The 25,461-nt window shown below is 44.0% G+C and overlaps 1 protein-coding gene and 1 long non-coding RNA gene across 2 annotated transcripts; one reads left to right on the top strand and one right to left on the bottom strand.

The window, feature by feature from the left end:
- Positions 1-5: 5 nt before the first annotated feature.
- On the bottom strand, positions 6-25,409 carry ercc4 (excision repair cross-complementation group 4). The gene is made up of 15 exons (XM_063221284.1): positions 24,872-25,409; positions 24,049-24,229; positions 23,416-23,611; positions 22,895-23,102; positions 20,578-20,758; positions 19,634-19,756; positions 17,504-17,608; positions 8,053-8,421; positions 7,473-7,755; positions 5,751-5,843; positions 4,745-4,857; positions 3,683-3,801; positions 2,927-3,022; positions 2,270-2,479; positions 6-1,807 (listed from the first exon to the last, which is right to left on the bottom strand). The coding sequence occupies exons 1-15, from the start codon at positions 25,046-25,048 to the stop codon at positions 1,478-1,480; spliced, it is 2,784 nt and encodes a 927-aa protein (XP_063077354.1). The 5' UTR covers positions 25,049-25,409; the 3' UTR covers positions 6-1,477.
- Positions 12,928-15,591, top strand: LOC134467386 (uncharacterized). Its single transcript, XR_010038529.1, has 3 exons — positions 12,928-14,405; positions 14,668-14,898; positions 15,294-15,591. It is a non-coding gene; the product is annotated as an uncharacterized LOC134467386 (long non-coding RNA).
- Positions 25,410-25,461: the final 52 nt, after the last annotated feature.

A 25,461-nucleotide genomic window follows, 5' to 3' on the forward strand; every position in this document is an offset into this window, starting at 1 on the left:
TGGTACATTTCATACTGCTTCACATTTTATTACTACATGTTACAACAACCACTTATAAAGAACATCACATTTAACAAGTTATCATTCAGGAAGCTTCTTTCACAAAATAATTTAGCACAATTGCAATACCACATCAAATGTTTAAAAAATAGAATTCATGTAGGCCAAAGAATAACACGCTATTCATGAAATATTTTTGAAGTTAATAAAGTCCTCTGAAACTATTAAGGCATTATAATTATAATACTAATTATTATTATTATTATTATTATTATTATTATTATTATTATTATTATTATTATTATTATTATTATTAAGGCATTTATTCAACATGCTGTTGAGTCCCTGAAGCACATTGTTCTATGGCACTAGCCTAACTTACAACATTTCTAACTAGTGTAAACCATCCAGTGCTTTGTCATTTTTTGTCATTAAAAATTTCACACCTGCCACCTCGGCATTCCAAGTGGCACTGGTATCACTTAGTCACGGCTGCTCAGAGTGATGGACGATGAGCCCCTACAAAAATGTACAGTCATTGGGAATACCTTGAGGATTTCAATCAATTTATACCCCAACTCTCTGGCAGCTGGGTCCTAGATTGCTTTCATGTTTAACCCCCACAGCCAGGAAAGTCAACAGAGGGGACAAGAGTCTGTTGTCCCGAAAATTGTGTGTGTGTGTGTGTGTGTGTGTGTGTGTGTGTGTGTGTGTGTGTGTGTGTGTGTGTGTGTGTGTGTGTGTGTGTGTGTGTGTGTGTGTGTGTGTGTGTGTGTGTGTGTGTGTGTGTGTGTGTGTGTGTGTCCGTGCGTGCGTGCGTGCGTGCGTGCGTGCGTGCGTGCGTGTCAGATGTCCTGGGCCCAGCAGGAGCTGTCCTGCCCATGAGCAACACTGCACTGGGGGTTACGAACGTTTCTCTTTCTGCCCTGCTGTGGTGCTCCCAGTGGGCACTTCTAGCACGAAGTGCAGGAACTCGTACAGCTGCCTGGTATTGCTGGCGCTCTTCAAGATCTGATGAGCCCCTAAACACGTAGAGTTATTGGGAAAACCTTATGGTTTTCAGTTGATTTATGTTCCACTCTCTAGCAACTGGGTCCCAGAAAGCGTTCATGTTTACACCCCCAATGGGCAACCCTGCTCTCGGGGGTTACAAACGCTTTCCTTGGCTGATGAACCCCTAAAAAACGTAGTTATTGGGATGGTTATTGGAAGTTATTGGAAGGTTTCCCATCAATTTATGTCCAACTCCTTTGCAACTGGGTCCCAGAAATCTCCCAGAAACGTCGTTCATGGGGAAATGATGTACTCAGGGTCAGGCCCGCCGACGGGGGGGGAGAACAGGCTATGTTGTCCCGGGCCCAGGGAGATAAGGGCCCCAGAAATGGGTCCCCATTACATTGCATTTATTAGGTAGGGGGCCCTTTCAGATGACCATGTCCCTGGGCCATGCAAAAGCTGTCAGCGGCCCTGCTCAGGGTTACCAACGTTTCCCTTTGTACCCAGCTGCTGATGCACCGGCGGCGGGCACCTCTGGCGTGAAGTGCAGGAACTCGTACAGCTGTCGGGCGTTGCTGACGCTCTCCAAGATCTCCGCCAGCCTGTCTTGGCTCAAGGTCGCCAAGTCCGCCAGGCAGCTGACGTGTTTGATGAGCGCCCGGCAGTTCTTGGTGCTGACGCCGGGCAGGCAGAGGAGCATGTCGTAGGGCCCCGGGTTGTAGAGGCTGGAGGACTCGGCCACCGTGTCCGACTCAGCGGTGACAGCCTGGGCCGCGGCCGCATCCGGTTCCGCCCTGCCCTTCTTCAGGTCCTGGAAGTGGGGATGGGCAAATGGAAGATTTGGTGAGGATTTGACACATTTAGGCAAAAAAAAAATGTAAGAAAAAGGTTAACACTTTAAGTTCCAAAGAGAACCTTCAAAGATTTTGATTTAAAGGTGCACTGTGTAGGATTGGTGGCCAGAATAGGTATAGCAGCTACAGTATGCTATACAATATGCATATTGCCAAATTTGATCTTTTCATGAATATTTACAAAGCAATAAACAAATATTCACTACAGTAATATGACCTAAGTACAGTAGGTTTTGCAGCTAAAACGGTCTATTTCTGGAAATTCAAAATGGCAAGACATGGAGAAGAACCTCCTTTTCATTTATGACAGTGCAATTTTCTCAGTCATAATGAATACTTAGAATTTGGTAAGTATTCATAAAAAGGTAACCCTTTGTGAATGGGCAGCATGGATTCTGGAAAGAAACTACTACAAATACCTGGAAGAGCTCTGCGGTGGCGTGGGGGGAGGGGCACCAGAGGAGGCGTAGGCGGGGGAAGTGGAGGGTGAGGAGCGTCAGGCGAGAGGTGATGTCGTTGGCCGAGATCTCGCCGCGCAGGTCACCGCGGGCGACGAGAGAGAAGGGCTTGGCCGGGTCGAACTCGATCAGCAGCACGGGCCGGCGGTAGAAGCGAGTCATGGCCAGAGCCTGAGGAGAGCAGAATCAATGACACCAGAACCAGGACCCCATTTCTTGAAAGCATCATTGCTAATCAGTTAGCAACTTAGTAGGTTGCCAATGAGGAAATTACATAGCAAACAAGTAAGTTGCTAACTCAGTTAGCAACGACGCTTTAGAGAAATGCACTCCAGAATGGTGTAGCCCCTTAAATGCACACCGTACCTCCAGTGGCACGCTGTAATAGTCATTGAAATGTAACTACCACAGCACTACAATACTATGACACAACACAGGCCCTTTAGTAATGCACCACGACTTGGTCATTACCATACTGGTAACAACACATGTATAAAGCCGCGTCTTAAGGGGATTTATTTGTCCAAAGTTAACATCATCAATTCAATGGAAAGGAAAATAATTCAATTGAATTCTGTTTCTCAAATTCCTGTTGAGAAAGACTACTGTAAACGGCACCTGGGAGTAGAGCCTGCCGCTCTGCAGGGAGCCAATCAGGTCGCTGACGCTCTTGCGCTCCACACACAGCTCCGGAGTCAGGATGTAGTCCCCCACCTGCGGACACCAATGGAGGAGATGGGGGAGCATGGTTGACTGCACTGTGGATATTATACTGCACATTATACTGCACTGTGGACATCATACTGCACTTTGCAAATTACTTACTTTATTATTTATTAATATTTCACAATGCTACTATCACTATGTCAGAATTGTCACACTAGGACACTATTGACAATACCTCTTTTTAATATGTTCTCTTTATGTCTTCTGTTTGTCCACTCCTGCACTTTCAATTTCTGTATGTGTATTGTATGGGTACTCTAGGCAGAGAGAGTAGAGAGAGAGAGGTTCCATTGGCCCATTGAAATCCCCCTTTAGGCAGACCTAGGCAGACCTAAGGACTGTTCTATTCAATGCTAGGAGCATTATGACACGCCCCTTTAGGCAGACCGGAACCTGGTCATGTTAGGTGCCTATAGAAACCTATTATGTTGGCATATCTCTATATACTTAAAGAATCTCTGCTCTAGGTGTACTGTATGTGTATTGTCTATGTCTATACTGTCTATGTCTATACCTAATGTCTATGTCTGCATGGGAAAGTAAGAAACGTAATTTAAATTCTTTGTATGACCAGTGCATGTAAAGAAATTGACAATAAAACCGACTTGACTGTGGACACTACACTGCATTCAGGATGCCGCTACCCACCTCCAGGGTGACCGGTTCGATGTCCAGGCCCCGTCGGTGCAGCAGTGACGGGAGCTCGCTGCGGAACTCGCGCATGTCCACGATCACACGCGTCGGCACCTTCACCTCCTCTTGACCTCCTAGAAGAACACCACATGGATTAAATAAATAAATAAGTAAATTTAAAAAAACAGTGTGTGATGCACATTGATGTATGTCTATTCTATGTCATAGGTAAGCCAAATGGAGATTACAGTGCCCAATTGCACACGGATTCAAACGCTGTCAAGCACATGCATACTTTGCACGAAATGTGTTATACAAATGTAGCTAAAATCATCAACATTGTGATGTCTATTTCTACTACTATTAATATAATAGTTATATCAAAAGGAAACAACTTTATTGTTCGACAGCCCATTGCAATACATGACTGCCATAAACATGTAAGCCTACTCAGGCTCTGTCTGGTAATGAGAAGAAAACACTCCCACATTTACACAACTCTACTTCTCTTAAAACTCTGCTTCTTTGGCATGTGTAGGATGTTATTGAAATGTACACAAAATAATACCCCCACAAAAAAACAACAGTGTTCTACTCAGTTTTATGGACTCGGACAATGTGTTTTTACAAGTTGAAGTATAGTTGTTATGGTCTGGAATAAACATAGTGACTGTCTGCTAAGCCAAAATATCCTTACTTTAGCCAAAAACACAGCAACAGGGCAATACAGGATAGCAGCTACAGAGAGAGAGTGAGAGAGAGCAAGAGAGAGAGAGAGAGAGAGAGAGAGCACAAGAGGGGGAGAGAGGGCGAGAGTGATGGCGAGAGAGATCGCGCGAGAGAGATCGCGCGAGAGAGTATGTGAGTGTGAGTGTGAGTGTGAGTGTGAGTGTGTGTGTGTGTGTGTGTGTGTGTGTGTGTGTGTGTGTGTGTGTGTGTGTGTGTGTGTGTGTGTGTGTGTGAGAGAGAGTGTGTGTGTGTGTGAGAGAGTGAGTGTGTGTGAGAGAGTGAGTGTGTGTGAGTGTGTGAGTGTGTGTGAGTGTGTGAGTGTGTGTGTGTGTGTGTTGACTGGCGTGCCTGCTTTGCGAGTGTTGGTGGTTTCGTTTGCTGGCGCTGGGTCTCTGGACAGATCCATATTGGTGTCCGTTCTCCCCTCCCTCTCCTCAGGCACCACCATAGTGGCTTTCTCCCTGTGTGAGTCACAACAACACTTAGATTATGTACAGTAGATTAGACTAGATTAAATTAGATTACATTACATTAGATTAGGTTGTTGTCATTACTCAGTATAAATGCATGGCAACGAAATGCATTATGGAAACAGCCACCAAAGCCACCCCTGTGCCACCATGTTGGAAATTTCGTTTTAGTTCATCATTTAAATTAAGTTCAGCCTCCACGCCGTTTTTAGTAAATTGCAGACTGTCATCATGCAAAGTCGTATTTATTTCACTCAAGTGCAATCCGCCTTGAGGTGCGACGACTTTGTAGTTTTCCTCAGCGCCACGGGAAGGCACTTTTGTCACGTGATGAAGTGTGCACAGTTTTCCCGCCTTGTCTGAGAATTTCTTTTGCTGCAGTACATTTCTGTAACTAAAGATTGCTGTGTTGCTATGCCCCGACCAAAATCATGTCAAACCCTAACCTGTCAGTAAAGCAAAGTTTGTGCTGCTATACTTTTGCCAAGAACCGCAAAAGCAAAGGAATGGTGAAATTGTAGCAAAATTGTGCCCTGACCAAAACCATGCCTAAACTTAACCTGTCACAAGGTGTCGTAGAGCATGAGTTAATACGCAAAGGCACGAAGCACAAACGGGATAGACGGTTCAAGTCTGCGTGTTGTAACACTCTGGCATGACGACATTAGTAAATTATCTATTAGTTGTAACTATCTATTTCACAACATGTTGTAAAGTATCTATTAGTTGTAACTAAAAAAAACTGCATGGAGGCTGCACTGCATTTGAAATCAAATGTCACTGTCAGTTGTTAACTCAGTTAGCAACAACGCTTTCGAGAAACACACTTCTGGACTACATTTGTGATGTCCAGTGACATGAGAGAGAAGAAAGGTACTCCTCACCTGATGAGGTGCTCAAAGGCTTGCTTCTCTTTGTGGAGGGCAGTCAGGTACCTCTGCTCCTCAGTGGAGCCAGTGTAGACGAGGAAGTAGACCCTAAAGAGATTAGAATATAATAAATGGCGTCAACACTTTATCACTATGTATGTACTGATGTTTACAAGCTCATACATGATACGTACATAATAATTACTGGGTATATTAACATATTCTGGGTATATTAATATATAAATACTATGCCCTGGAAATCCATGCACATTTCTTAAGCTCTTTTAAATGACATATCTTTAGTTATAATTCAGGTTTCATCATTGTAATTAAACCAATTAAATACATGTCCTGGAAATAAAAGAAAAATGAACACAACATGATTTAACACCTAGATCAAAAGCTCAAGAGCACCACAGATGACTTGTTTCTCATTGAACATAAACTTAAATATACTACGCCACACATTTGACTGATTTATTTTACACATGGCAAAATATGTCAACAAATAAAAAGTAGGTGACCATTACCATCCAGGCCAGATACATTTTAATTAGAAAAATGAGAGTGACTTTTTGCCATGCAGACAAACACCCTCCTCGCTGCAACAAAAAACACAGAAAGAAGCAGGCCACAGCCAAGGTCACTCCAGCCAGAGGCAAGACTCTTCTCTTTCATGACTATCTACTACACTTCTGCTCGAGCCAGAGCCTATGGCATGATAATAATAATAATAATAATAATAATAATAATAATAATAATAATAATAATAATGATACCTTGGTTTTATATAGCGCCTTTCAAAAAACCCAAGGTCGCTTTACATAGTATCAGTGTAAGTGTGTGTAGGTGTGTGCTTGTGGACGCTAGAAGTCAAAGGCCTCCAAAAAGAGATGGGTTTTAAGGCGTTGTTTAAAGATGGCCAGTGAAGAGGCATTTTGAATGTGGCTGGGTGTGCTGGGTAGGTTGTTCCATGATGTGTGTCTAGTGTGTACTCTACTTCACCAACAAAAAAACAAAAAAACGAACCCTACTTAGCATCTGCACCAGTGTTAATTTCGTCAACCATGACTATGACTAAAATATTTCGTCAATGCCCTTTTTTGATTTTCGTCATTTAGACTAAGACTAAGACTAAATTGGGAAGGCAATGACTAAAATATGACTAAGACTAAAATTGATTTTCGTCATTGTGACTAAGACTAAGACAAAATTTTAAAAAGCTGACGAAATTAACACTGGTATTAAATAAAATAGAGAAAAAGAGAACCAGTGTGTGAAGAAGTTTTATTCTGTACAGTGTGATATATGTTAAAAAGAGAAGCAGTGTGCGGAGAAGGTTTATTCTCTACAGTCAATGATATATGTTAAAAGTGTGTGGAGAAGTTCTGTAATGTACAGTGTTGACGAAAATGACGAAAATGACTAAAAATTGACTAAGACTAAAATTGATTTTCGTCATTTAGACTAAGAATAAGACTAAATTGGGAAGGCAATGACTAAAATATGACTAAGACTAAAATTGATTTTCGTCATTGTGACTAAGACTACGACTAAATTTAAAAAAGCTGACAAAATTAACACTGCTCTGCACTTGTTGTTCTGTATATTTCCTGTGCACTTTGTATCTGCTGGTGATGTTGACGATGATTATGTCCTCGATTGTAAGTCGCTTTGGTTGGAAAGCGTCTTGTCAAATGCAATGTAACGTAATGTAATGTAATGTGCAATACATACCGCAGAGGCTTCCCCGGCCTGCTGGCTTTGTAGGTCTCCAGCTGCCGCACGAAGCTCAGCTCGGCGTCGTACAGCACCACATAGGTGGGCTCCACCTCGTGCAGTACCCGCGTCAGGCTGTAGGGGTCGCTGCAGCCCCACAGCGGGTGCAGCACGGTCAGCGGCTCCCTCAGGATCCCGTAGTACGAGTCCGACGACAGGTTAAGATCCAAGTTCTCCTCTTCTCCTTCTTCGTCGTTATCTTCTGTCATCTTCGTGTCCTCCATCTCCTCCTCCTCCGCACCTACAAGGATACAAGTAAGGATATAAGGATAAAATGAAGCAAGGAGTTTAATTTGCCACGTGTAGAAGAATAACAAAGTAAAACATGAAGTGAAATTAGAGTTGTTCGCCTGTACTGTGCATAGGTGTCCATGTGTGTCCGTGTGTGTGTCCGTGTGCGCGTGTGTGCGCGCGCGCGCGTGTGCGTGCGTGCGTGTGTGTGTGTGTGCCTGTGTGTGTGTGCCTGTGTGTGTGTGTGTGTGTGTGTGCGTGCGTGCGTGCGTGCGTGCGTGCGTGCGTGCGTGCCTGAGAGAGATACCTAGGCCTAGTATATCATCCTCTCCGTCACTGTGGAAGACACCCGCCTCTTCCTCTCCTCTGCCCACCATCTGAGTAAGTGTGAGGTCACCCTTGGAGCTTTTCCCTTTTCCTGCTTTGCCCTTGCCCTGCTTCCCCTTGGCTCCCTTGCCCTTTGACGGCTTCGTAGAATCCTTGGTGTTGCCAGGTTTGGGCTGCCTGTTGGCGGCGCTGCGCCGTCTTTTGCCCGCTGTCTCTGCCATGGCGAGGGCCTCCCCTTTGCCCATGGTGCGGTAGTAGAGGCGGGTGAGCAGCGCCTCCGAGCCCCGGTTGATGTACTCCCTCAGCTGGGCGCAGGTGCGGTCGTCGCTGGCACAGATCAGCACTCGGCCTGCGATGAGATGAACAGAATATACACTCTTTTTAGGTGGGGTGCGCAACATCCAAGAACACTTTTGGCAGGTGCCAGACAATGGGGCACCTAAGTCACGCCCTCTCCTTCCTGGTTCATGCGTGGTGGATTTGTGGTGCATAGGTGGATGTCCAAGGCTTGTATTGTAAAAGCACTCATTTCAAGCCCAGTAATTATTTTTTGACTCCCCATGGAACCAGAAAGTAGAGGGCGTGACTTAGGTGCCCCATAGTGTCAGACAGTTTAAGACTGTTTGCTTTAACTGCACAATACTAATGGTCAGTAGTTCCATTTTCAACTGCCAAATTTGAAAGGATTCTAGAACTCTGCCGTAGAACACACGGGTGTAGGTTTAGGGGGGGGACGGTTGTGACATGTCCCTACCAATATTTAAGGGATATAAAATTGTCCCTACCAACCTACATTGATTAGTTTAATATTTCAATATACTACAAAGTGGTAGCATTAATTTAAAAAAAACATTTTGAACTGGCTGTTTTCTTTATGATATGAGAGATTCCGCGGTTTATTCGGAGCTACGACCCATGTGGCCGCTATTGGGTGCAACAGAGTGATAGGACACTGTTTGAAGATCAGGAGGTTGCAAGTTCGAATCCCATTGTGACCCAGACTACTTTTCAGATTGTATTATCTACAGTGTTCCTTAGCTAAGTTGAAATAGCAAGTATGTTATTTTTCCTAAAACTGCTCAGCTCTGGCCCAAAAGGCAAGCCCATGTTTACCATTTTCTGCAAGAATGCAATCTAGTATTTTGCTTGCAAGTCATTCAGGGGTCTGGCATGGTATATACTCTGTATTATGGTGCAAATCCACAGCCAGTAAGTTGTTAGTATTTTAATTGGTTCTAATGTGTTATTACCATCCAAAACCAGATCAATAAAGTCAAAAGTGAAAGGGAGTGTGTCAAACATTAGGGCATCCCAAATTAGGGCATTCTACCCCATCATATATTTTGACAGTGACATACTGTGCGTGCGTGCGTGCGTGCGTGCGTGCGTGCGTGCGTGCGTGCGTGCGTGCGTGCGTATGTGTGTGCAGGGGCGTACACAGATAGGAATGAGTGCTAAAGCACCTGTCCCTTTATCTTATTGCACAAAAAAATGACTTTCTGAAAGTTTTTTTTTTCACAATCTTCTGTGTTCTATAATATAATACAATACAATACAATATGATGAGGTCTAGCCACTATAGCCCAGATACTGTGTAGGAAGTTCCCCCACCTCGAGCACCTGCCCCCCAAATTTTCTGTGCACACCAGTGTGTATGTGTGTGTGAGTGTGTGTGTGTGTGTGTGTGCGTGTGTGTGTGAGTGTGTATGTCTGCGTGCATGTGTGTGTCTGCGAGTGTGTGTGTGTGTGTGTGTGTGTGTGTGTGTGTGAGAGAGAGAGATAGATAGAGAGTGTGTAGCCTCAAAACGCTGTTCAAAATGCTGGTATGAAGACTATTGATAGTTCAGCATTCTAAGCACCATCTGTGAAATGCAGGTAAGGTATGACACCACCATGGTGTCTGGGGTAGCCTACTATAATAATTCCCATTGTCTATAGTTAAAACTAGGCTACAGTTTAGTTAACAATCTGACATTCTATTTCGAATTCTAGGGTGCATGAAGGCACCTATTCGGAATAGAATGTGATCCATGTACACAGATGAATTCAGAATTGTATTCTGAATAGTCTAATAGGAATAGAAAAAAGTTGTACATGTAAACTAGGCTAGTGTCTGTGATCTACCAGTCTAGGTCATAAAGGAATGCAACAGGTTGTCTGCAGCCAAGTGCTTGTGATGTCACAATGGAACAGAATTCCATTGCTGGAAATTGACCAGGTTTGCCTAAAAAAACCTCATTCTACTGCAAGCAAGGCGAGGTAAGCAGCAATTCAGTGTGGTTTCATGTATTTATTTATTTACTTATTTATTTTTATTAATAATTATTATTGTTGCTGTTATTTATGTTGCTGTTATTGTTACTATTGATATTATATGGCTCAAGACTTGTAATACATAATTTTAACTTGAATTAGTTAATTATTGTTTTTTTTCCAAAATGTATGTTGCCCATTCACAAAATAGATCTTTTCATGAATAATTATACCAAGTTAAATATAAAATAGGGTAATATTTACTGAGCGGAGCAGAGTAGGTTTTGCAGCAAAATATACCCATGTGTGTGTACATATTCAAGCTATGATCATATTTTTTATATATATATATAAAGAAATTGGTTGTGGTATTACAGATTAAGATAAATTAGAAGCAATAGTTTAGAAGTTCTGATGCAATAAAAAAAGAAAGAAAATAGAATAATAATAAGAAGAAAGTGAAAAAAAAGAAATGGGGCACTGTAAAAAGAATTCACTATCTACTGTATCTGTCTCATGTCTGTCCCTCTCTTTTCAGATAACATTTTGACAACACACATGACTGAGTTACTTTTTCAACTGCGAACATGGTGCACCTGAGTGGAAGAGACCTCAGGCCACCAAAGCAGCCTACTGAAGGCAGGGCAAAGATGGGAGTCAGGATTCCTGGAGGTACCATTGAGGCAAGTGATGCCCGCACACCGATTACCCCACCTGGTAGGAAGAAGGGCAAGAAAGAGAAGGTGAAAAACAAGAAGGAAGATAGAAAAGAGAGAAAGTCAGGAGGCTGGCGTGCCACACTTTTGAACTGCTTTGTGTGTGGAAGTGATGGCCAGGATGAGTGGGAGAGGTCAGTGGAGGAGGAGAATCTGAAGATAGAGGAAAGGGTGCGGAGAGCTAGAAAGGCCGACCTGCAGAGGTTCCTCGAGGTGCGCAAAGACAACCTTAAGCGCAAAGTCAACTTCAAGCGCATGCTGAGGCGCAGGAAAATGACGGAGGCCAACAATGACTGGAGCGCTCTTCCCCTGAGGCTGGAGGAGGAGGCGAAGGAGGACAGGAAGGTCACTTTCCGTGAAGTCGACGCCTGTGATGTCTGGTTCTACCAGGAGGAGGCCAACCCAAGGCTGGGTCAGGCATGGAAGAGGGTCCTGCAGGAGATAAAGGACAACAAGATGGCCCGAGACTTTCAGGCAAAGTGGCGAAAGAAAGAGGAACAACTTATGAAGAAGAGTGAGGAAAAGCAGGTCATCAACGCACCTCAAACGGACGAGGAGAAAATAGATCGCCTCTGTGAAATTTTGATGATCTGCATGATGTGCCTGGGCTTTGGAGTACTACCGTACACATGGTACTTACTCAGCCTCCTGGAGTGAAATAGTTAAGAATATGGGGCTGGGGACGGGATGGGGAGGAAGAATCGGGTACAATTGGCTTGAAGAAAAAGGAAAGGAATAACATGAAGAAAACAAAGGATTGGAATACATATTGGACAAATTGTAAAACAAAACAAAAAAAAGTAACGGAAGAGGATGTTGTGAAGGACAAATTGGGGGAAAAAATTATAAATCAGGGCTGGAAATGTATTATTTGGATTCTAATTATGCAAAGGAAAAAAAGCACACTAAGGAGTGAGTCAAAGAAGAGGAATTCCGACCAGAAGAAATATCATGGAGGAGTAGCAAAGGGTGTAAGAGAGAGAGGGCGATTGAGGAACAGAGACAACGAGTAAAGGAGAGGAAAAATGAAAAGTTTGAAATGAAAAAATGTATTTAGCAATACCACAACCATAAGTGAAAAAAAGACAGAGGGCCGAGTACTGCATCTCTGACATAGACCTGCCCTTGCCTGTCTTGGTGGTATGAAGCAAGCACAAGAGCAATCAGATATGGCCCCTGGCCAGTGCCAGATGCATGCTGTGCGTTTGGCGCCACCCTCAGGTGACTCAAAACAGACACACAAGCAGACAGACAGACAGACAGGCTGATAATACCTGGCCTAACCAAGTAATTAGGCCAAGAAAACATCGACACAACTCCAGTATTGTATCAAAGATACGGATCAGGATTCGTTTGCAGGCCAAGTGACCTGGAAAAAAGTGTACGTAGATGATGGACAGAGTGCACAGAGTAGAAGAGGAGAGAGATGCATGCAGGGAACAGAAATAAAAAGAAACAAAAAGAAAAGAGGAGGAAGTACAGGGAAGTTCAGAGGACAGATGTGACAAACGCGTGAAGCCGCCGGGTTGGGGGGCGGCCCCTGGGTCGAGGAGCTGGCCAACCAGGGAAAGTGCGGTGGAAATACCTGAAGAGAGGGATCAAGAATGTCTCGAGCAAAGACCCAGCTCCCCAGTCTGAGGAGAGAGACGATGAAAAGTAGGTGAGATATGATAGTGAGCAGGAAGAGCCAAAGTGACTGCAGTGGGGTTCACCCTCCGCAGAGCCCTGAATGGGCCCAGCCACAAACTGCAGGCTCAACTTGTGGCAGGGCAGACGGAGACGGAGGTCCCTGGTGGAAAGCCATACGCGGTCCCCAGGCTGGTATTCAGGCACATCTCTTCGGAAGCGGTCTGCAGTAGACTTTTGGCGACGAGGAGCACGGCCAATTTGGACATGAGTATCTTCCCATACCCGCTCCGCCCGTTGGAACCAGTCATCCACTGCTTGGACTTCCTTCGGGCCAGGGATCCGTAGACAGACCGGAGGGTGGAACCCCTGCACACGCTCAAATGGTGAGATGCCAGTGGAAGCTGGCGAAGGGAATTCTGGGAATATTCAGCCCAAGGCAGGAACCTGGCCCAGTCGTGCTGTCGGCGGTGGCAGTGTGCACGCAGAAATCTTCCCACCTCTTGGATGGACCTCTCTGCTTGGCCATTCGACTCGGGATGATATCCAGACGTGAGGCTGACGTTCACCCCCAGCCGATCAAGGAAGGCCCGCCACACTCTTGATGTGAAGTGGGGCCCACGGTCCGAGACAATGTCTTCTGGCCATAGATCCGGAACACATGTTGAAACAGTGCCTCTGCAACCTGGAAGGCAGTAGGCAGAGCAGTGAAGGGGATTCATTTACAGAATTTAGAGAAGCAGTCAATAACCACCAGTATTAGCGTATGCCCTTCAGAGACTGGGAGATCTGTGATTAAGTCCACCGCCAGATGAGTCCATGGTCGTTGCGGGACTGGAGGGGGGATGCAGTTTTCCCGCTGGGAGTTGGCGAGGAGACTTGGTGGTAGCGCAGGTGGAACAGAACATAAATCGTTTGAGCTCCGCAGCCAGGCCGGGCCACCAGTACTTGTTTGCAATGAGACGTAGATTGCGCTGAATACCTGGGTGCCCAGGAGAGAGACAGACGTGCGACTATGTGATGGCCTGAGCGCGCAGTCTTGATGGTATATACAACTTCCCTGGAGGGCAGGTGTTTTGAGTCGGTTCTCTCCTAGTTTCGCGCTGGATGTCGGTGTCCAGATCCCAGACGACAGGAGCAAGGATGGAGGACTCTGGAATGATGGAATGGACCTCTGGATGGACGGCTGTTGGGCCCCCTGTATCCAATGTCTCCATTCCTCCATCGCCAACTTGACCGCCAGCAGCTCTCTATTGCCCACATCGTAATTCCTCTCTGCTGGGGTCAGTTTCCGGGAGAAGAACACACATGGGTGCAGCTTAGGTGGGTCTCCGAGCCGTTGGGACAGCACAGCTCCTACCCCTGTGTCTGAGGCGTCCACTTCCACGATTAACTGTTTCCCAGGGTGCGGAAGTTTAAAGAATGGGGGCCGTGGTGAAGCGTTTCTTCAGCTCCTGGAGCGCTTGGTGGGCCTCAGGTGTCCAATGCAGTGTACGTGGCTTCCCACGGAGGAGTGCAGAGAGAGGGGCGGCAATGGAGCTGAAGCCCCGGATGAAGCAGCGGTAAAAGTTTGCGAAGCCTAGGAAACGCTGCAGCTGCTTTACTGTTCGGGGAACCGCCCTGCTTGTTGGCCAATTAGTACACCGGCAACATTGATCTTTGAGAGGGAGGTGTGCAAGATGCCACAACAGATAAAACTAGAGGTCAAAATAACATCTGGAAAGGACAGCGAGAGAGAGTAAGTAAATAGCCAGATTTCACTACATTTCACTTATTTGGTTTTACCTTTGCCACAGACAGATGTATATATTTTTCAAACTGTACAGTACTCCAAGCAAACCATTAGAGGTGAACAAACACTCAAATTCTAGATTGTTTCTGACCATTTGTGTAAACATGGCTACTGTACCTCATGTAACAGTAATAACATATACTGCACACATTCAACATTCTTTTCATAAAACAACTTTCTCACTTTTTCTCACATTTTCTCTGCAAAGGTGACAAAGAAGCAGAATATGAGTGATGCTTGCCTGTCAGATGACCTGGAAAGTAACAACTGCAGATCGTGTGCAGGGTGAACAAGGAGAGAGTTGGTGGTCCAGGAACAGAAATAAACATTAGAGGGAAAGGAAAGAAGCGGGATTGGCTACATACAGAGGACAGATAAAATGAAAGAAACAAGTGCTGCAAAATAAGCGCAGGAAAGGACCGAGAGAGGCTAAGCATTGGTAAATAGTCAAATTTCTTTACATAACTTAAATTGTTATACTAAGTTACCTTTATGTCCGAGCTCACCAGTTCCGACATTTTCAAAGTTTATCCGACTCAAATGTATATTGTAAGTATCAACACTGTAATGTAAAAAAAAAAACAAAAAAAAACACTGGTGGCATCTGGAATGTGGGTAATCGCCTTGTTGTGGAGCTTAAATGATGCTGGCCATCTGCAAAATTTTACACTGACTTTTGACTTGGCTGTAATTTGACTCTCCAGTGTTGTAATAACTCTATCTGGTTCTATCTAAGTTTACTTGGAATATTAACAGCCCATTTGTTTTTAATGTGTTTTCACTGTCTCATACCCAATACATGTAAATTTAGTACCATTGTGCTTCCTTCCACAGCTATGTGTGACCAGCTGGCCATCTCAGAGTCCCTCTGTTCTCATCTGGATCCCTATTGGAGTGACCACCATATCAATACTCTGTCATGGCCAGCCCAAGCTCCAGGACTGAGTCCCACGGAAACCCGCCCGAAATGTGGTCAAAAGGAAGGGAGGTGATCACAAGCCTCAGGAACTTGTTTTTTTGCACCGGGGATGGAATTAAATCATTCCAGAATGATGTGGAAGAATGGAGGAGAGCATGCCAAGATGCATGAGAGCATGTGATTAAAATCCAGAGTTATTCTAGCAAAAAATGATTTCTGAACTCTTCCTAAGTTAACATATTACTATTATGTTGTTTTACATTGAATATCAACTTGTTTTCTTTGGATTTTTTGAGGTTTGAAAACGTTGCATATTTTGTGTTATTTTCACCATTTGTAACTTTCTGCAAATGAATGCTCTAAATGACAATATTTTCATTCAAGATTCAGAGGAAATGTTGAGGGTAGTTTGAAACAACAATGTTAATTGGTAACACTTTATAATAATGTTCCTTAGTAAAGACTCAGTAAATAATTAACTAATGATGAATAAAACATTAACAAATGTTTTTATTATTAACTAAGCTTTATTAATGCTTTATAAAATATCTACAAATGATATATTCAAGATTTTACACACCTTATAACAGACTATTTTATTCATTTACAAGCAACTTGTAAATGTTTGATAAATATGAAATATTAACATAACATTTCCTAGTCATTTACAAGCATTTGTTTACATTTCCTAATCATTTACAAACGTTTGTTAATGTTTTGTTCATCAATAGTTAATTATTTATTAAGTCTTTATAATGCTTTTTTGCATCCATTATTCTAAAGTGTTACCTGTTAATTTTACTGACACACATGCCAATAAGTAGTAAGACCAGAAAAAATGTCTCTAATTTTCTGACACACACACACACACACACACACACACACACACGGCAAACATTTGGCCCGCCATGATGTCATAACAAATGAAAACATAAATGTGTGTGATTTTTGATCACTAAAACTTCAGTGGGTCATATCTCTCCAAAGCAATTGTAATAATAATGCCTAATAATAATAATATTACTGCCAAATGGAGCTGATTTGGAAGTGTGCAGATAAACAGTATATGAACAGAAATAAACTGGTATTCACGCACAGATCAGCTCCCGGCCTGTGGTGACATTAGATGAAATGTGTATGTATGCAGTTACAGGATGTTGGCCACAACATTTTATGTTCACTAGAACTGCTAGAATCAACTTAACATTCATACATTGACATTCTACTTGCAGGGTTCCCACTCTAATTCAGATATAAAATTCCATGTTTTTCTATGACTTTCCAGACCTAAAAAAACGAATTTCTATGACCACTTCACAGTAAAAAGAAATGACGTTGAATCGTTTTTTTTAAGTATGAAAACAGAAGATTATCTTCACCCCTAGAGCCGACGCCGAGCCATCGCCAGACTTCAGTGGGCTCATGTGTTCTAGAATGTTGCACATTACAGCGTGAAACCAAACCGTCTCTGGTGCAGCGTTGTAGTATAACCAGTAAGAAACAATGTTATGCACCAAACAAAAAAGTTTTTGCTTTTACACAACTGTTAAGAAAATTCCATGATATTCCATGACTGTGCATGCAAAATGGTAAAATTCCATGACTTTCCATGACTGGAAAAACTTTTATGAAATTCCATGATACTCTAGAAATTCCATGACCCGTGGGAACCCTGTACTTGATGTAGGATACAAGGATTTTTATTTGTCACATGCATCGAATTACTAAAAGTAAAATACGCTGTGAAAGTGTAGTAGTCTGCCTGTGCTGTGCATGCATAGGTGTGTGTGTGTGAGTGAATGGAGGGAAGTACACAGTCACATTTTGAAAGTTTCTTTAGTCTTTGTGCTATGCATTTTGTAAATACAATACCGGTATATTCAAGTGGGAGACTGTTAAGTAATTGTATTCATATTTCAGTAAAAGGTCTTTTTTCCTTAAAAGTGCAGAGTGTATGTATGCATGTACACAACACACAGTGTCTGTGTGGGATGATGAGCGTGTGTGTGTGTGTGTGTGTGTGTGTGTGTGTGTGTGTGTGTGTGTGTGTGTGTGTGTGTGTGTGTGTGTGTGTGTGTGTGTGTGTGTGTGTGTGTGTGTGTGTGTGTGTGTGTGTGTGTCTGACCTGGGGGGTCCTGTGTGCTGTTCTCCTTCTCGATCTCCTTCATAACCTCTGTCAGAGCCTCCCACTTAGGATTCCTCTCCAGCACCAGCACACGCTTCACTTCCACTGCAAACACACACACATTTAGTATGACACACAGAGACACGAGTCACACACACACACACACACACACACACACACTGACACACACACACACACACACACACACACACACACACACACACACACACACACACACACACACACACACACACACACACACACACACACACACACACACACACACACACACACACACACACACACACACACACACACACACACCAGATATTCAGGAGGCCTACACGCAGTGGGCCTTTGGATACAGACACACAGAGACAAGCACGAATCATACACACACACACAGACACACAGACACATCCATCCACAAAATCACTCAGTCAAGACTCAGTGCATTCTAAAGCCAGGAGTCAGCACTATCTGAGTGCACAGACACAATAGCAGAGCTCAGACTACAGTAAGCAGCCAAAAATAGGCGCCACTTTTCAGGGGGAAATGAAACGGTGCCCGCACCCGTGCCAGCAGCTGTGCCGAGGGCCCGCCTACAGGGGGGGGACAAAGGGGTCAGTAGTCCTGGGACCAGAGAAAGGAGGGGGGTCCAGAATTGATACCCCATTGCATTAAAGGTATTGAAAAGGGGGCCTTTTCAGATGATTTTGTCCTGGGCCCGGCAAAAGCTGTCGGCATCCCTGCCTAGAACTTGGAGCGTATTTCATTCACGAGTCCGTCTGCACCATTCTCGCCTCCTCACAGCTCCCAGTAAGCTACTTTTTAAAGTGTGTGTGTGTGTGTGTGTGTGTGTGTGTGTGTGTGTGTGTGTGTGTGTGTGTGTGTGTGTGTGTGTGTGTGTGTGTGTGTGTGTGTGTGTGTGTGTGTGTGTGTGTGTCATTAGAATTTCATTTGAGAAAAAGTGCTGCTTTATCGAGAGCAACTGCCTCAAAATGGCTAACAATTCAGTTCTACAGGCCATGGGGGATAGGTTAAGGCGGATTCATACTTAGCGTAACTGGCGCTAACCTCATTCATACCTCCCTCCCGCGACGATGGCGTGCGCTCAAAATGACGCCACATTCCCCTCCGCAAGCTGCCGTGGCGCGAGTTCGTGCACCCCACATTTTGTGTAACTTGGCGTGCGCCACCAGCGACCATGCAGGTAGGCAGACAAAGCAGGAGTTGCGAAGAGAGGCTAGGCTACAGCTACTGTAGGCTACTACAGAATGGAACCTGCATCATTATGAGGATAATAAAATGTCCTAGAGAGTTATTTTATCTTCTCCCTTAAATGTTGTTCAGTGTTTACTTTGTTCAGAAGCACGATGTGTTTGGCGATCTATTTATAAATTCTGCAGCCACATGGTCTTGGAATGATCTGGCAATGTAGGCTACAACAAAAATCTATGTTTTACGGTGGTAAGTCTTAAATCAGACGTTCAGTAGCCCTACAGCAGCCGTGTTTGGCTTTCTATTTTTATACATCTGTACGCTGCGAGTTGCGATAGATGCTGCCATTTCTCTCATGAACAGCAGAGGGCACACTTCCTAAAATGCAAGCAAAAGCCTGTAAATTGCGCTTTTGACTATGAATGGTCTGCCACATTTTAATGGTTCTCGCGCCAAATTGCGCACGTTAAGTTAACAGAGCCCTTTAGAGTAGGGGTGTCAAACTCGTAACACAATGGGCCAAAATCTGAATCTGGGATGAAGTTGCGGGCTGTAATCAATATTTCAATATTTGTGAATTTCACAAGCACTCATTCCCATCATATGGTAGTTGAATGTGCATATTCTGTTGTGTATGAGGGTGATATTACACTGTCCTGGCCACTCATGCCTGTGAGACACCACATTTTATGTTCAAGCCATGTTGCATTAATGTATATTATGTATATTAAATGGAATATGTGGGCCAATGATAGACATCTGAAATAATCCCAAATAATATGTGTTATTATACATATAATATAATGTAATAATGTGATATGTAAATTAATATAATATAATACATTATAATGTAATGTAATATTAGATAAAATAAGATAATGTAATATACTGTAAAATAAAAAAGGCTACCTGGTGCAGGAGGCTTTTTCTCCTCCTTCTCCGTCTTCTGTTTCTTCTTGGCCTCTGGTATCCGGTAGACGCGCTGCCTGGCGTTCACAAACATGGAGGTGCTGGAGTCCAGGAACAGCCAACCTGCAACACATGAGGACATACAGTGTAGGCAATATGTCAAAAGAGCTGTAAGACATTTCACCCTGTAAACCAAAGGCGACCCAATGGCATGTTTGAGGCCCCCTGTCACAACAACTTGATATGAAGCACAATATACTGTAAGTCACACTAGCCGAGAAGTGCATAATGAAGAAGGAATGAAAGGTACTGTGTATGCAGATACTGGCCCAAAACCTATAGTGCCCTCTCAAATATAAGTCGCGCACCTGAGTGTACGTTGTAGTAACACACACTAGAGGATGACATTTTTCAGGAATTCCCGTGGGTCCCGCGGGTCCTGCGGGATTCCCGCGGGATGTGAGTCAAAATTTTAAAGATGAACGGGAACGGGCAGGAGCGGGATTAAAGATGAACGGGAACGGGCAGGAGCGGGATTAAAGATGAATGGGAGCGGGCAGGAGCGGGATTAAAAATGAATGAGAGCGGGAATGCTCGCCCATTTCTTCATGAAAAAAGCCTATGAAACGGGAGTGGGATTGATTTTGAGTGGGAGTGGGCAGGATTGGGAGACATTCTTTTCAGGACGGGACGGGACGGGATGGGATTTGTTTCTTTTACTCCACTCCGGGACGGGACGGGATGGGATTTTTTTTCTGGGACCGGGATGGGACGGGAGTGAAAATCCACTCCTGTGTCATGCTTTAACACACACACACACACACACACACACACACACACACACACACACACACACACACACACACACACACACACACACACACACACACACACACACACACACACACACACACACACACACACACACACACACACACACAAACCTGAGTTGCTGCCGAAGCTCTTCTGACTGGAGTGTAGGGACTCGAGCAGGTTCAGGAAGGTGACGCAGTCGTACTGGGTCAGGTACAGCAGCATTGTCCTCAGGATCTTGAGGTCGTGCACCAGGGACTTGGTCTTGGTGCCCAGCTGGTGCCATAAGGGGTCCAGATAATGGCGTATAGTCTGAAGAAATTAGCAGAGTTTAGTGTTTAGTGGGGCAGCCGTGGTCTAATGGTTCAGGAGATGGTCTTTAGATCAGAGGGTTGCCGGTCCGAATCCCACCTTTCCACATGGCTGAGGTGCCCTTCTTGAGCAAGGTAACCCCACCCTGCTCCAGGGACTGTATCCAATACCCAAGAAATAACCCTAAGTCACTTTGGATAAAAACATCAGCTTTTTGAAATTATATGAGAAGTAAATGTAATGTAGTGTCAAGCACTGGGAAATGAATTGCTCTTTTTGCAAGCCGTTTTGCAAACAATGCAGTGTTTCCCATACATTGAGGAAACTATGGCGGCCCGCCATAGTTTAAATTTGGCCGCCATAGTTTCCGAAAATGTAAAAAAAAAATTAAAAAAAAAAAAATTTTTTTTTTTTTTTTTTTTTTTTACGATTTCCGTTTTTGTTAAAAACGATTTGAATTACGATTTCCTTCGCATTTTCCTCCTGGAGTAAATACATCCTATAGAGAAAACCACAAGTGCTTGAAAGACAGAGGGATCAAAAGCCTAGTCAAGTTATTGTAGTTAACTTGGGTTTGGGAGGAGCAATACAAAAACCTTCAGAGAAGGGACAGTTGGGATGAGTTTACTAACACTCCCCAGGCTTTGTTTTACATTTGTAATGAGTTAGGTGACAGGCCTTCATTGACACGGCAGAGAAGACATCGGGCTGCATATAGAAATGAATGTGTAATGAATGTGAATATAGACATAATGTGTAATATGTTGTTCAGCCCTTTTAATGGGATGAATTTTGAAAAACTGGCCCTGTGAGCAGCACCCCTCATGTAGAATGTGTACGCCTATGTGTGTGTGGGGAAAAGGCACAGCCTACCCTAGACCCTTTTTGTCTATGCGATAACAATTTCACAGTAGGGCCTATACTACTCTTACATTCTTACTGTATCTCTGCTCCTATTTTGTTTTATTATTTTTTTTATTACATAGACCCCTGCAAGAGAGACTAATGAAACTGTGTTGTAACAGAAATGATTCACTGTACTGCATTTTTAAACAAATATAAATAACAATGTACTACTAATATCATGGGTAAAATGTTATGTAGCCTTTTTTCTCAAAATATAAATGGCTGAAATGTAGGCCTAGTCCAGTGTTTCTCAAACTTTTTCATGCTTAGGACCACTTCCCCCCCCCCCTCCTAAAAAATGTTCATGAACTGAACTGACAGTTGAAGGGTGCTTATTTGACAGTGCTAATTTCGATGCAATGTATTCACATTACAAGCCTGCCTTTTTGTGGTGAAAATAATACTTCAGCTGTGTTTAGCTTTGTAATTGTGTGTTACATATATAGCCTACTTCTAGCTAGTCTTGGAAAAGTAGAAATCCCCTCGTGGACCACCTGAGCACTGTCGCGGACCACCAGTGGTCCCCGGACCACACTTTGAGAATGACTGGCCTAGGCCTATAGTTTCTCCATGCGCCAATGTCATACTGTACTCATTGTTTAGCCATTTTGCATTTACACTGCGTGAATACACCCCCCCCCCCCCCCCGGCGTGAAAGGACACCCCAAAGGCCCGCGTGAAAATTACCCCGACCCGGAACAAAAATCCCGGCTGCCCCCATAGTTTCCAAAATTTCTGTGGGAAACACTGCAATGCTATGCCAGGCACAAATAAATTGCACACGTATAGCGTGCCAAGCACTGGGGATTGTTCTTTTTGCAGGCTGCATTGCATAAATGACCATTTCAGGCATATTGAATTGCACACGTATACAAAATTAATTCTTCCTTCCCTATTTATTTACTGTCATGTCCTAGCCACCCTTAGGCCTCAGTTTGGGAAGACCACAGTCTTGGTAGTAGGCTTTTGCTGGTTTAGCTTTGCCTTTTACTTCTTGGTTCATGCACATCAGCCTGTGGCTATTTAATCCAGGCCCATAGGAAGAGCCTTGTAAGAAAACAAACTAACGGCTGCATAGTTTCACTTTGAAATAAACTATTTTCATTGAGAGTTAACCCTCATTATTACCAGACTGACTGAACATGCACGCATGCACGCGCACATGCACACGCACACACACACACACACACACACACACACACACACACACACACACACACACACACACACCTTCTCGAAGGGTTTGCCCAGCGAGTTCTCCAGCGAGAGGTCCTCTGCCTCCAGCGCGGGGTTGTAGCGCTTGAGCTCCTTCAGGCAGGCGTTCATGATGTCCAGTATGGCGCTCTGGATGGCCCGCATGGAGGGGGTCAGGGACACGTGCAGCTCCACCACATCAGGCTTATGGCGCTCCAAAACACCATTCACCGATGCCTGGAATCTAAATAAATAAATGTACGAATCAATGATCATAAACAGAGGAAGTTCCAATTAGGTTTCAGAATATCTGCCAACACAGGCGGTTTTCAGTCCTTTCTCTGTTTGCTGACTGCCTGACTGTGATCTTTCACGAACGGGACAATCCTTAACTAATGCTAAAGCTCCTTGACTGGTAACTGAGCTTGAGCGAATGACACGTGTTTGAATGTTTTCTTTATATTGACCCACGGATACAATTACAATATCTCTCAGTTTCTATGGTTGCATGGGTACAAATTACTCCACGTTACCTTTGTAGAGAGGTGTTGCCTTACCTGGGCCAGAGGTAGAGCTTCTTGACGAACAGGTTCCTCATGACGCGCTCCACCTGGCAGAAGCCAGAGGAGAAGGCTGTGGCCTTGTCCGTGAAGGCCTTGATGAAGCCGGTCTTGTTCTTCTGCCTGAAGAGCCTCAGGATGAATGCCTCCTGACAAGACTCGATGATCTTGTGCGCGCGGTAGACTAGAATACCTGTTGTAAACAAGGACCAAAACATAGGGATTAAATGGTTTTTACTTTTGAGATGGACAAGTGGACAAGATTTGTTGTCCTACATTTCTTCGCTTTTATTCTTTTTTTTTTTTACATTTGAAAGAAAAAAGACATATGTATAACCAAATGTTACTTTTTTTCTGTAGAGTTACACTGTAGTGAATGTAAAATACGAGCTTCACAAAACTGTGGGTGCACTGTTCATAATGCGATACGCATTCCGAATGCCAGTTGCTGTGTTGCTTTCAAAACTCAAAACTCATTCGAAACTCATAAAATATCGATACTGACGCCTCTGATACAACATGTGTATCGTGAAGAAGCCTGTGACGATCCCGATATTGATGTTTTGAACACACCCCTAGTCTGAATAGACTGGTTGACTAAATGACATTTTGTGGCAGTATTTTCCAAACCTGATATGAGATGAGCAGGAATCCTCTCTGTGAGGAAGTCCACCACCAGGATGCGGCTGGTGACGAATAGCACCCCACCCTGTGTATAGACATCATAGCGCTCTCCGCCCTGCACCTCGCTGGTCACAGTCTTTGGAAGGTGAGTGACACCCTCTGCACGGAGCTTTTCGGTGAAGTATTCCTGTTAACAGACAGTATTTGGTAGGTCTAGTATAGTCCAGTTTATATTAGATCAGTTGGGCCTAATGATTAGGGAGGTGGAAAAAAGATCAGAGGGTTGCAGGCAGGTTCAAATCCCACCATTACCTCTCCCTACATCTCCATCCAGGGCTGAAGCACCATTGAGCAAGGCACCTAACCCCACATTGCTCCAGGGTCTGTAACCAATACCCTGAACATATCTGTAAGTGGCTTGGGATGAAAGAGTCAGCGAAGTGCAATGTAATGTACTCTTCAAGCATGGAAACATAACAGCAAACACGTTCTGTGACACATGTGCACTAAAACAGAGACACAGGATTTTGTGGATGTGCGGTCGTGTGGCTCATCAATTTGTTGTATTATTGTATTTGTTTGTAGGTATTTCCAAGGACCTTTAAACTTTTGCTGGAAGACACACTTGACCAATGAGAGCCATCAGGGAGTGATACCAAAACATTGAGAAGCTGTGTTATTCTTCACTCCTGAACCACAAACTTGAGAATACACCCCCAGCCAGAACCCTGCCTGCCAACCACTGACTGAACCAACAGAACAAATGGCCTGTCTGTGACCACTAAGCTTATCCTCCGTGGTATCTCCATGCACTGGGAAACTTGCTTACCTGTTCGGGGATGGTTGTGTTGAGAAGGAGGACCAAGCTTCCCTCCTCTGAATAGATTTTAAGAAACTGGAGGAGAATGCGGTCTATACCGAGTCCCTCTGCTGTCACCAACAACCCATCCGTGGTGAAGAGGCTGAGAAACATCTCCGTCTCATACTCCAGCAAAGAACTCCCCATCGTTGTCAAACAAAAGAGTTGTGACTTTCTGGAGATATGCGTTATCAAAATCTACACAAATGCATCAATGTAGTACGACTGCACACCATAGTTTTCTTCTCTACTGCCTATTTTGAAGTTGGTACAGTTCGTGGAGAGTTGAATGCATCCACTGGCAGGCAGGCAGGCAGGCTACCTCTAGTAGTTAGACAACAGAGCGCCAAAAGCACAACAAAATCATGTTGCCAGCCTCCGATAAAGAATTGGGATTTACCGCCTCTGACCGGACGCATGTATATGCTTTTCGTAGATTATTCATCGTTTAGACTAATTTTAGTACAGTTAAAAACATACACAAAAGCCTAACCAGTGCATGTCTGTTCGATTTCTGCTCATTGTTTTGAAATGTGCAGGATGTTACGTAATGTCTACGT

The sequence above is a fragment of the Engraulis encrasicolus genome, chromosome 17 (assembly GCF_034702125.1).
Source record: "Engraulis encrasicolus isolate BLACKSEA-1 chromosome 17, IST_EnEncr_1.0, whole genome shotgun sequence".
NCBI classification, from domain to species: Eukaryota; Metazoa; Chordata; class Actinopteri; order Clupeiformes; family Engraulidae; genus Engraulis; species Engraulis encrasicolus.